Below are 13,353 nucleotides of genomic sequence, written 5' to 3'. Positions count from 1 at the left end.
ACAGAATTTTACGGATACTGAATTTTACTCAAAACTTCAATTTTGTGCTGTATTGGCCATTCTCAAAGAGAATGTTACACCCCTGCACCACGGTGAGGTTACAGCACACGCAGGGGAAAAGTTATACAGTTCCATGACCAGTTTATGGGGACAAAGATTTGAAGTCGTTTTTCATATTATTAAAGCCTTCTGAATAAAAGTAGCGGGGGTGACCATCTCTAAAGTGTTGGCGAAATCAAAGATGGCCGCCAGAAGGGCTAAGACACGTGCTTTTCAGCTTCTACTTGTTGTATGAAGATGTGGGGGTTTTATGTCCAAATATGTTTTGGGAATCAACGATTTCCATTTCACACTAGAACAGTGTGGAATACTAAACAATATTATTTCAAATGATAATCAGTAATAGTTGCCAAATTCACAATATGTTTTTATTTTTATACAACTAATCTGAAAAAAAAGTGGCTATACAGTTGCTGTGTCATTCGTTAACCAAGAGTTCCTTTATTATTTTATATTATTATTATTATATTTTTATTTATTATTATTGTATTATTTTATTTTATTTTACCTTGGTGGGGGAGGGAGGAGGGAGAGGGGGAGGGCGGGGTATTACGCAGCCGCCCATTTTAATGTTCACCCAGCTAGAACACTGAAAGACTGATGCAGTTGGTAACCACTGGGAACATCTCATTTCACTTTCATGTATGTTGGTATCTTTTCCAGCTACCTCTTGAAGTGGTTCTTCAAATCAATATTACTTTATTGTAGAATACTTCATCTGCTTATTTTTGCATACATAGAAAATTTATTATTAACCGTTTTTAATTATTTAAAACAAACCTGAAATATAAGTATTTCGTGCTTGGGCTATCTAAAGCAAGTTTGGGCCACTTAAAAATATAGTGGCTCAGATTTACAAAAAAATTATTATTATTATTATTATTAGTTTATTGTTATTGATAAGATTCGAGCCCAGCGGATTGTTGTTGTCTACTCATTTGTTTTCTTGGGGTTTTTTTATTTATTTTTTGTTTCATTTGTTTGTTGTTTAGTTCTTAATTTAAAAACAAAAACAAATTTGACTTACCCTTTTTGTAATTCATTTGTACTACTGGCCTCTATTTTTTTATTATTATTATTATTATTATTATTATTATTAATGTTGGTGTTTGTTGTTGTTTTTTAATCGTAAAATTCACATTTTCTATTGTGTTTTTCAGGTGTTGTTTCCTGCTTGCTGTCAAATACATCCATCATGTTGCAGTTTGCTGCCATGTAAGATCATAATATTGTTTATAATCAACATATATACTGTTAAATTATTATAACGATATGCTTGTATTATATATGTCAACCTTAAGAAAGTAAATAATCACTGAACTGGTATCACGATTGTAAACAATGGTACCCGTCCAGTGAGGTATACTTGTGAACAGCAATGTCAAATGCAAATGTCGTGGTATGTGGGAAAGTGCATATGGGTAGCCTATACCTGGTTGCAACTAGTTTCCTCACTATTTTGTCCAAGCACCAAACACCAAGCACAAAGTACACACACACACACACACACACACACACACACACACACACACATGCTTATTTACCATCGACAAACTTAAATTGTTCTTTTTAGAATTATGTGACCCCCACCACTTTACAAAACCAGAGTACCGCCTCCTTACAAACTGTACTAAACACTCTGAGGGATCTGTTGAAACCTCCCGACCCCCCCCCCCCCCCCAATCCTAAACCCCAGCTTTATTTATTTGTATATCTATTGGACATGATCAGGAAGGTTCAAACGGGTTCGTTATAGTACATTTTATGACTAATCAGACACGTTATCAGGACAATCTACTGTGGTATATTGTGAATGAAGAATTTAATTTAAATTTTATTCAAGCAAGGAAGTGGGGAAAACAGTAAATAAAATAATAATAATAATAAAAGGCCAAAAGAGGTGGGGTGCAATTTTGTTACTGGTGTGGCCTGCATGTGTGGTACGTAAGTAAATTATTTGTTTACCATTTTATTAACACACATTTAACACCATAATAACTTAAATTTAAAACAAAACAAAAAACAAATAAAACAAAAACAATCAAAAAGCAAAGCAATATCTGGCAGTGTGAACTGATCATATCTGTAATAGCCCAGAGTTAATAATTAGTAACAGCTAAATGATGACATATTGATCTAAGGTCAGAAAGGAAACAAAACTTGATGGACATTAGCAAAGAAAGACTAAAGGGAAATATGGGATAAAAGCCAAATTTAGTTTTTGTAACATGGAATCTAAGTTAATGATGGAATAAACGAGTCCATTACAAATGATAAACCACCACGAGCTAAAACTACTTCTTGAAGACAAAACGGGATGTAGAGAAATATATAACTTATTATCCTTACACAACAGCAATTCCAAAGTCTCAATTAAAATATAAAAAAAATGTTTTTTTTATGTTATTTACCAGTAGAATGTAATATGGTTTACAATATACCTTTTACATGCGTTAGAGATACAACTTTACGTTGGTTTCAATACAAAATTCGACACAGATTTCTTACTACTAACACTTTTCTATATACAATATATTATATTAATTCAAATAAATGTACGTTTTGTAATAGTATGCCAGAGACCATTGGACATCTATTTTATTATTATTATGTTAAATAAGTTTGAAAAACTATTACAAATTGGATATTCAATACTATAGGAGAGTGCATAAATATAGAAAAACATATGGCCATTTTGGGTCTGCCTAAGAAAAGAGATACGTATACGGTTAATTATTAATATAAAATATTATATTTATACCATGAACGTACAAACCTATTGTGAGAAAGTAAGCTCATGGCACCCCAACCCTAACAATGCCATTCTATATTCTGGGGACAATATTTTGTTTTCTTAAATACTAGAAAAAATAGACACTTTGTAGTCAGCAGCAGATAACAATGGATTAAAAATTTCTGAGGTTTTCTTAAACGTCCATCTCTGTACTGCATAGAAAATGGACCATTAGTTGTTTGGGGTCGAAAGCGTAACATGGGATTAGTGATGTTGCAATGTACGCATGTTAGTCAGCAAATGACAACAGATTACATTTGTTGATGTCTTCAATTTCTGGATCAAGTGCTCTATGGACATATGTTAGTCAGCAAAGTGACAATAGATTACATTTCTGATATTTGGTTAAACATTCGTCTGTGTATTCCTTAAAGAAATGGATCATTTATTATTTTATCAACTGTGTTGCTAAAATGGAAAAAAATAATAATAAAAAAGAAGAGCAGAATTATGTGCTTTTGCGAATCCTTGCCGCCACGTAATTTTTCCGGCTGAATTGTGTCGACAATTTTTCCCGTGACTCGTATGACGGTCATTCTGCGGTTGTTCGCGTTTAATCTTCATTTTCGAGCCTGTCCAAGCATCCCTGGAAAATTGATCACCCCACTCTAAGAAGAAATGGGAAGCAGGGCGACCCCTACCACTCTTTTCTAGACTTTACTTTGTTTTATATTGATACCATCTCGTATCCCCCAGAGCTGGGCCCGTGCGCATCTCTATACCAACTAAGACGACTGGACTACATCCTAGTCTGATACCCTATCGTTCAGACGGATCCGACTTTAAAAGATCTGTATTTCAGCACAGCACTACACCTTCCACATCTAATGACGATCACACTAGGGGTCTTTTTTTAACTGGATACAAGCCATCTCGTCCCTACAAGCTGTGCACCTTAACGATCTTAATGAGGCCGCACACGTGGACATATAGATCAGATTTTAAACTTTTAGACTTTTGTTCAAAATTTTATGTCGAAATCACTCCTTTAAAAAAAAATAATTAAACAGTCCGATTCTCTCTTCTTTCTCTTATTTATTTTTGGAGTGCACTTCTAAAATGCTCTAACTTATATAAATATTCAGCCCAGTAGTTAATTCCTTTTTTATTTTTGGCACGTTCACTTTTTAATTTTATTTTTGAAAATCTTTTAACGTTTTTTTCACTAATTGCTATTTTGAAAATTCCGCCCATTTCCAACTCTACCTCCTACCCTCGTGTCCCGGAACCAGTCACTAACTAAGTCAGAGATTGTCCCCAGGAGAGACGTGCTTGAACCTTGATTGGATATAGGCACATTAATATGTTACCCAATCCAATCCAATTTAAAAATAACAGTTTTCTTGCTTCTCACCCCTCCATCCCGCGAAAAAAAAAAGAAGCAGGAAAACAAATTCCGTTCATGCCTTAAAAATACAAAAGTTAGTTAAAACAAAGTGTAAAGAGCTGTGCAAAAGTATAACCAGTGTTGCAAGTTTACTTAGTGCCATATTATAACGATACAATTAATGTTGCATTTATAATGGCAGGTTATATCAGTTAAAACTATATATTTCTTACAATGGTCACCTAATACAATAAAAGTCAGTTATCTAAAAAATTAACTCCAAAACTCATTAGATAAACCTCGCGTACTTCTGTTGTTGTGTTGAGATTTACCTTGATGGGCTACTTTCATCTGAACTGAACTGGGTGTTTGTTTAATTACTTAAGTGATGTGTGGTTCTGTGTGTGACTGACGATTACTCCACAATCAAACTTTTTAAGACTGATTGCCTGCTCATTTCATTTCAACTTATTTTCGTGCTTATACTCAATTAAGGTTGAAGCACGCTGGGCATACACCTCAGCTATCTGGGTTGCCTGTCCAGGACAGTGGGTTAGTTGTTAGTTGGTTAGTGGTTAGTGAGAGAGAAGAAAGTGTAGTGGCTTTACAGCCACCCATTGAGCCCTTAATGACTCGCTCTAGGTTGGAGCTGGTACCAGGCTGCGAACCCTGTACCCACCAGCCTGTAGTCCGATGGCTTAACCACTGCGCCACCGAGGCCGATCGATATATTGTCAAACGTTTCTTTTTGTTGGGAATTCAGACACACTCTAAACGGAAAGCAAGACTTTATTATATTATGTTTGTGTAGCAATGAATTAAGGACAGGGCAGCAGAAAACGAGGACAGGGCACAGCGCCCCTCTATTTATTGCTAGCTAGAACACTGGGCGTAAGGTTATGAGATGAAATTCTCAAATATCTACATTATATAATTTTTAAATTCACGTGGAAACCCAAAATCATTTGTATTATTATTAAAAACTAAGATATATAAATAAATATTTGATGTCATGCTCACATTTTAGACATGTTGCTTGATTAATGTAGTCATTTTGAGTACAAGTTGTGATATATATTGTAGTTTAATAACAAAAACAGTGAGTTTATTTATTTTTTATTTTTTTAATTTCCAGATCCTGTGTCATGATCGTCACCAAGAACCAACTCTGTGGTACGTTCTAGTTTGTCTGCTGGTTGTCTTCAGCATCTTTAACGTGTCAGTCAATTTGTCAATCAGGATGGAACATCAATGCGTCAACAATTGCGGCATCTCTTTGAAACTCTACCCCACGATTTTTGTCTTCATGTTAGGCCTGGTGACACAAGTCTGGCTACTACTCACATACTCTATCATATGGCAATAGTAATGTTAAAAACGTTAATAGCTCAGTTGTGTGACATTGGCCTACATACTCTATCATATAGCAATAGTAATTTTAAAAACTTTAATATCTCAGTTGTGTGACATTGTCCTACATACTCTATCCCTTGTGGCAATAGTAATTTTAAAAACTTTAGTAGCTCAGTTGTGTGACATTGTTCCACATACTCTATCATATGGCAATAGTAATTTAAAAACTTCAATAGCTCAGTTGTGTGCCATTGGCCTATATACTTTGTCATATGGCAATAGTAATTTTAAAACTTTAATAACTCAGTTGTTCTATCATATGGCAATAGTAATTTTAAAACCTTTATAGCTCAGTTGTGTGCCATTGGCCTACATACTCTATCATATGGCAATAGGAAATTAAAAACCTTTAATAGCTCAGTTGTGTGCCACTGGCCTACATACTCTATCATATGGCAATAGTAATTTTTAAAACTTCATTATCTCAGTTGTGTGACATTGTCCTTCACGCTCTATCATATAGCAATAGGAATTTTTAAAACTTTAATAGCTCAGTTCTGTGACATTGTCCCACATACTCTATCATATAGCAATAGGAATTTTTTTAAACGTAATAGCTCAGTTGTGTGACATTGGGGGTAAACAATGATAAAATCAAATGGGAAACGTTCTAAATATTGAACCAAAAACTATTGGAGAACAGCTAAGTCTTTAGACAAATTTGAACCCCCACGTTTAAAACTAATTTGGATAGTGTAACAATCGTTGGTAAGGTAATGACTATGCCAATTACAAACATTTACTCAATTAATATACTATATATTTATTATCCATATAGTTAATATATGATATTGGTACATATCTAAGTGCTAAGTCCCACTAGAACGCCAAGTGGGACGTGACACTTCGACGTCATTGACTGATGCACAACAACCTTACAGGAACACCAAATCAAACAAGTTTAGTCATATAAATTAAGATCAATTATGGGTAATAAATAGGATATTAAACTCGCTACCATTTCGTATCATGTTTATCTCCCTCGTGAACATTATTTCACTCGGAACATAAACATGATACGAAACGGAAGCTCTTTTAATATTCTATAAAATATAGTATGGTAAGTGGGGGTTTTGCTACATAAGTCGTCTCATTTTCAAAACAAATCATCAATTATATACCAGAGGTTTAACCAAGAAAACAGACTAAATACTGAATTGATTGTAGGTGAGAATGTCTCAATTTTGCTTTAGAAAATAAATTAAAAAATATATTGTAACATTAGTAATAGTTTTATCAATAACTTAAATAAATGGATATATGGTAGGTGTTTGTTGCTACATAAGTCATCTCATTTTCAAGACAAATCATCAAATGTATACCAGAGTTTAAAAAGAAAAAAGAAAAAACGATAGACTAAATACTGATTTGGTTGTAGGCGAGGATGTCTCAATTTTGCTTTAGAAAATATATTGTAACATTAGTAATAGTGTTATCGATAACTTAAATAAATGGATACATGGCATTGCCTGGTTAATGAAAAAATGTGAGAAAGCTGTAAAAATAGTTTAAGAATTTTGATAAGAGGCTGACGATATGTGTTAGCTAAATTAATTACTAGATCCTGTTTACCAAACGAAGGAAAACATAAATTAAACTGTACATGATCTGGCATGTTATGTGAGGGTGACATTTTTTAAATTATCCTCGTCCGTATGGTAATGGTAACACTTTATTTAATCACTGAAGCCAGAAGAAAGCTATCTACATTATATATATATATATATATATATATATATATATATATATATATATATATATTGACATCTAGACATGAGTCAACATGATAAAATTATCAACCAGTCAATATCATTCCTATGGACCTGTTATGTAGATATTTTGAGATGTTTAAAATAAACACAATCCACTGATTAAAGTCAAAGTGATTTGTTGATGTTTATCTCAGAAATACTCTTTTAAATTGTTCAACTTTTCTTTTCTAGCAGAGCTTTGACATAGTATCTCAATATGTGTGTTCACATCTGTACAAGTTAAGCCGGTTTCACTATACTGCTTTAGCAAAAACACACTTGGTTTGAAATGGCGAGTGTTCACACATACAGTAGCTATATCGGTATAAGGCGGAAGTGAGTTATCCGCATATGCGCAAGACATCAAAACAAAATTGGACTACCAGTCTGTTACGCGGTTGCTAACGCACTTGCAGCTTATTTTGACTGTGACGTCACTGTCACTTCAGAATGGCTGTTCATGGTGCTTGTCCTGTGAAAGGGCTATGCGTAGAGTTTAGAATATTGACAAACCATGACATACAATAGTATTTTAACCGTTCTGCTAGAAAAGTAATCTAAGTTCGTGGTTGTTTAAGAGAATGAATATTGTATATTTGTGTTTTTCGGGTTTATTGTTGAATTTGATATATATTAAGATTATGCATATTGTTCAAAATAAGTATGAGCTATTTGAATTCAAAATGAAGAGGTATAGAAATGAAACATGCAACTGTAAACAAAAACAAAAACAAATCAACAAAATATTATGACCAGCCTAGAATCCAGACCTTTTTCCCATCGAACATCCGTGAGACATCATTGGGCGAGGCTCTACCGAATGAGCTAGATTCCGCCCCTTTATTAATGCTAGAAAAAGACTACCAACTGTCACGACGACGTTGGCCATCTAGCCGATCTCTCGATTTCTACAAGTGTCCAGTTGTTGGTCTGGGCGTTCTTACAACTAGATTCTGATCGTATACCACTCCTACGCTGATTAGTTGTTAATTTTAGCGCACCAGTCGTAAGTTGGGAGTGAGGGAAATTACAACGCCAGCCGAGTTGGCCAACTTCGTCGTGAGTTGATAGTCTGATCCTAGCATACTGATTGTTTAACGGTTGCAAACGCAGAGAGGTGCTGGGTGTTAACTTCTATATGAAAAATGTGATTAATGACAGTCGTCCCACCTGTGGGATTCGGGTGGTTGGGTGCGGACGTAGCACAGTGTTAAAGCACTGACCTGGCGTGTGCTCCAACCAGTTTTCGACGACTGGTGCAGCAACGGCCATGGTATAATGCTATCCTGTGTGTGGAATGGTGCATTATATAAAATAATAGCTTGCTGCTAATTTAAAAGAGTAACCAGCTTTGTGCTGGCAGATAGAATCAATCAATCATTTGAATCGTGCTTACATCCACTGAAGGTTCAAGCACGACTGTCTAGGGCACATTATCTGGTGGATGTGCCCTAGACAGTGGCTGGTAGCTAGTTAGGCCTAGCTCTCATCTGTATGGTTCTTAAAGGCACTCTCCTGAGTTTGCAGCCATTGCAAGATGTTTTCTAATAAGTCTGTTTGATGACTAAAACTCCATATTAAAGATATTTTCCTGTTTAGTTTTTCGGCGTCTTTATAAGTCAGGCGTCTGTTGTTACAGTCTTAATATTTGTAAAAACTGAAACCAGGTTTTACCTCCCAATAATTCTGGTACGTAGGAACAACTATATATTACCAAGTATGTATTACCAAGTATATATTACCTAGTATATAGTACCAAGTATATAGTACCTAGTATATATCACCAAGTATATATCACCAAGTATATATCACCTAGTATATATCACCAAGTATATATCACCAAGTATATAGTACCTAGTATATAGTACCTAGTATATATCACCAAGTATATATTACCAAGTATATAGTACCAAGTATATAGTACCAAGTATATAGTACCTAGTATACATTAACAATTATATACTTAACTCCAAAAGAAACGCGAATACGTAGATTGGAGGTTTTGAGTGCACTCATTGAAATACGTCCCAAAGTTCTTAAAATAATCGTTTCTATGAAAAACTTAAACAATTCGTAAAGATGAGATTTCATGTTATTGACATGTTAAAAATCGAGGTCGCATTGTCATTTGAAATGTCAAGGCCATGGCGCTTCTTCAATGGCGTCACATGCCACTCAAACATGTCCACTAATAGCGGGTGTGTCCGCCATTGCTGGCCATGACCGCCGCACACCTCCTACCCATGGAGAGGAAGAGGTTCCTGATGAAGGCCCTGGGCACGTTGTTGTAGGTGTCCACGACGGCCTGGCGGAGCTGCTGCTGTGTCACCACGGGAGCAGGGCGTTGGTTCATCATGCGCTGAACCTCGTCCCACAAGTGCTCGATGGGGTTCAGATCCGGGCTTAAAGCTGGCCAGTCCATTGTGATGATGTTGTGCTGTGCCAGGAATGCCTGGGTGGCCCGTGCCGTGTGTGGCCTGGCGTTGTCGTGCTGGTAAACCATCTGACGGTGACCCGCGAAAAAAGGCACCACCACAGGCGTGAGCACTTCGTCGATGTAGCGCTGTGCTGTGACGCCCCTGCCGCGTCCTCGGCCGTTGTTGTCGAAGATGACAGGTTGTACACGACGTCCCCAGGATATGGCACCCCACAGCATGACGGAAGGCCCTGCCCAACGGTCCCTCTCCATAACACACGCATCTGTGAAGCGCTCACCTCGACGCCTCCACACCCTCATACGACCGTCGGCCCTATCTAAGCAGTAGCGGCTTTCGTCGGAGAAGACGATGTTCTGCCACTGTCGGTTCCGCCACTGTCGATGCAGAACAGCCCAGTTGTGTCGTGCAAGGCGGTGTCGCTGTGTGAGACGTTGTCCAATGTACGGTCGACGACAGTTCAGATGGATGGCGATCAGACGACGTCGTACCGTGGTGTAGGAAACGGGGCGGTTGTGGGTTCCCACTGTCTGCCGGGCTGTTGTGGTGGCTGGTACGAACCGATCACGCATGTGAGTTCGGACGATGTCACGGTCCTGGCGCTGTGACGTCACTCTGGGACGGCCGCTACGTGGACGGTCGACGACGTTGTTGTTCTGTAGAACAACGGGGCGGTTGTGGGTTCCCACTGTCTGCCGGGCTGTTGTGGTGGGTGGTACGAACCGATCACGCATGTGAGTTCGGACGATGTCACGGTCCTGGCGCTGTGACGTCACTCTGGGACGGCCGCTACGTGGACGGTCGACGACGTTGTTGTTCTGTAGAAATCGGTCTATGAGACGGTAGATTGTCGAGACATGGACACCGAAAGCACGTGCAACCTGCCTGGCATCCATTCCGGCCTCCAAATTCCCCAAAGCTCTATGTCTGGAATCAGCGTTAAGTCGTGGCATCGTTGTATCGCTACTCGTAAAATGAGTTGAACATTGCTGTCTGGCGTTTCTTTTATACCCAGGCCTGGTAGTGTTTCACGTGCAATTCGCATCTTTCATGATCCACCCGTTTTGCATTCCAGATCGATTTTGGTCGTCAATTTCAGCACGTGCGTGACGTCACACTGTACTCGTTTTTTTCATGCGTTATGTGGAATTGGATACGCTGACAAGATGGCTATTGGTCAACTTAATCGATTTGTACATAGTTTATTCAAATGTGGGTTTTTTAATATTTTAAAATTTTCGCGTTTCTTTTGGAGTTAAGTATATATTACCAAGTATATAGTACCTAGTATAATAATAATTATATCTCATAAGTTAAATGAAAAATGACTGCTACAAATATTAGCATACGACTGCAAACACATTAGATATACAGACACTGGTATTGTCAAGACGAACATGTAGTTACTGTGTAATTTTAGTTACCAAAATGGCAGGTGTCAGTGGGAAACACCTTACAATGGCTGAAAAATCAGGATTGTCCCTTCGAACGTAATGTGTCCGATATAGGGTTGGGCGGTATTACCGGTTTAAAGCAATACAACACTCCCTATACAATATATCGCGGTACATTTTTCTACATGATACTCTCGGGATTTTCCGTCACTCTGATAGGAAATGTTCGTAAAACGCATTTTCGTGCATAATTTCGTTATATATATGTGTTACGTCGTGCAGGATTTTTAAAAATCAGTTAACTCGAAAATGATCAATGTAAAGGTATTTGACGTCAACCATAGGATTGTTGTGGTATTAGAGCGGAAATCTTTGACAACCTTTTGGTTGTCGGCAATAGCCATTCTTCGCCGTTTACTTCCGGGTTCTATGTTATCGTGATTTAATATGGAGATATACGTGTTTATTTCCACAAATTATGTAAATTCAACCAAATGTGTCAACATAATTATTTTTTAATAAATTATTTCAATGAAATAAAAAAAACCCGAAAACCCAACCCAAACAAAAGTCAACATACTCCCCCCAAAAGTAAAAGTATGATAACTGTTTTACGGCTTAACAGTCACTGCAGAATAAAAATTTTGGTTTTTGCTACATTTGTCCAAAATAGTCTAGTTAGGCAAAAAAAAGAAAGAAAGAAAATAAAAGAAGAGAAACCCCTCAGAAGAAAAAAACAACAACCACATTTATTTTAAAAGGTAATAAATAAACTGAACAAATATTAAAATTTCCAGTTTCAGGATATTTATGTAAATAAATTCTAGATTATAATTTGGAAAGTATTTTGTTATGGTCAGTTTGTTTTGGGGTCAGTAGCAAAAACCAAACAATTTGTTCTGCTGTGCCTCAAGTATTTAATCAAATTTCACACAGCACAACAAGTTCCGCAGTCTCTTTAGAATAACCAACAATGAAAAGAAATGAACATCTCAGCAGATTTTAAATTTGGTGTTAAACATCTGTGTTTCAGAAAAACAGCCTTCATAATTTTAACCCATGGTTTTGACACTTGGCATAGATACTGACTCACCAAAAAGGTAAACCCATGGCCACCATACACCATATTATTTTTTTTTTTTTTTTTTTTATCCCATTGCCCCCTTTCCTTTCTCTCCTTTGAATTCCATCTCATTTCCGATCTGGCAACTCCTCCTATCTTTCAACTTCTCTCGCTGTCCACCTCCACATCCCAGTCCTTGTCTCTCCAACCGCGACAGATGCTTGTCTGTTGTGGCTATCTGTGCCACACACCTGTCATTCCCCATCAGCTTTTAGCTGTGGACTTAGTCTGACCACTTCGGGGAGTGTTCATTGGTTACTTCTGGCATTGTTAAGAGGCACTTGTAACCACCTACTATGCACCCCTACTACCGGCGGTCGTTAGTTAGTGCCGTGGAGGAAGTTGAGACAGGTAGGCGATGGTGTGGACAGCTCAGAAGACAGAGTCGGAGGAAATTGACAGAAAGGGTCGACACAGATTGAAATCGTGGGAGAAATTGGAAAGTTTTTTATATTAAGATAATGAGAATGATAGGCAGAGGGTGATAGATGAGAAAGATGAATGAATGTGTGAGCCAGCTTTGACGGGATTTGAACCACTGTCGTCAGCTTGACTGTCCAGCAGCTTATCCACTATTTCACGGAGATCACTGAAGTTATTTGTTTACACCACCATCACAGCATCCTTTGGTAGTGTTTTTGTCAGTAATTTGAGATTTGCTTAGTATAAAAAGAAAATGCATCCTACGTACATATTACATCTTACAAAAGAGATACCCAACTAGTAGGCAGATTAACAAAGGAATAATCAAATACAGAGTTTAACAAATTAAGAAAATAAATTTTTATTCTGTCTTGTACCTAAACAAATTTTCTGGGAACATGACTAAACAAAAAGAAAAATAGAGAAAAATAATCAGGGTAAACCGTTTTTTTTTTTTAAGGTAGGGTCGGTTTCAAGAAACGTTTTTTTTTTTTTTTTTTTTTTTTTTTTTTACGCCTTAATGGGAACACCACGTGATATTTAAACTTATTCTGGGTGAGCATGCCTCCGAAACCCCACAAACAGGTTCGGGCCCTCAAATACATGTATACTCACTCACTCACTCACTCACTC

The 13,353-nt window shown here is 37.2% G+C and overlaps 1 protein-coding gene across 3 annotated transcripts in view; it reads left to right on the top strand.

The window, feature by feature from the left end:
* Nucleotides 1-9,005, top strand: part of LOC121377355 — a 35,669-nt gene extending 26,664 nt beyond the window's left edge. For 2 of the 3 annotated variants that reach the window (XM_041505315.1, XM_041505316.1), the window contains exons 5-6: nt 1,221-1,275; nt 5,317-9,004. In XM_041505315.1, coding sequence (XP_041361249.1) covers nt 1,221-1,275; nt 5,317-5,365 — 104 coding nt within the window. In that variant the 3' untranslated portion in view covers nt 5,366-9,004. Of the gene's footprint in view, nt 1-1,220; nt 1,276-5,316 lie in introns of all 3 variants that reach the window. The other variant, XM_041505317.1, reaches the window with a different exon arrangement.
* The last annotated feature ends 4,348 nt before the right edge of the window (nt 9,006-13,353 follow it).

The sequence above is a fragment of the Gigantopelta aegis genome, chromosome 7 (assembly GCF_016097555.1).
Source record: "Gigantopelta aegis isolate Gae_Host chromosome 7, Gae_host_genome, whole genome shotgun sequence".
Classification (NCBI taxonomy): domain Eukaryota; kingdom Metazoa; phylum Mollusca; class Gastropoda; order Neomphalida; family Peltospiridae; genus Gigantopelta; species Gigantopelta aegis.
This window is presented reverse-complemented; position numbering and strand designations above follow the sequence as displayed.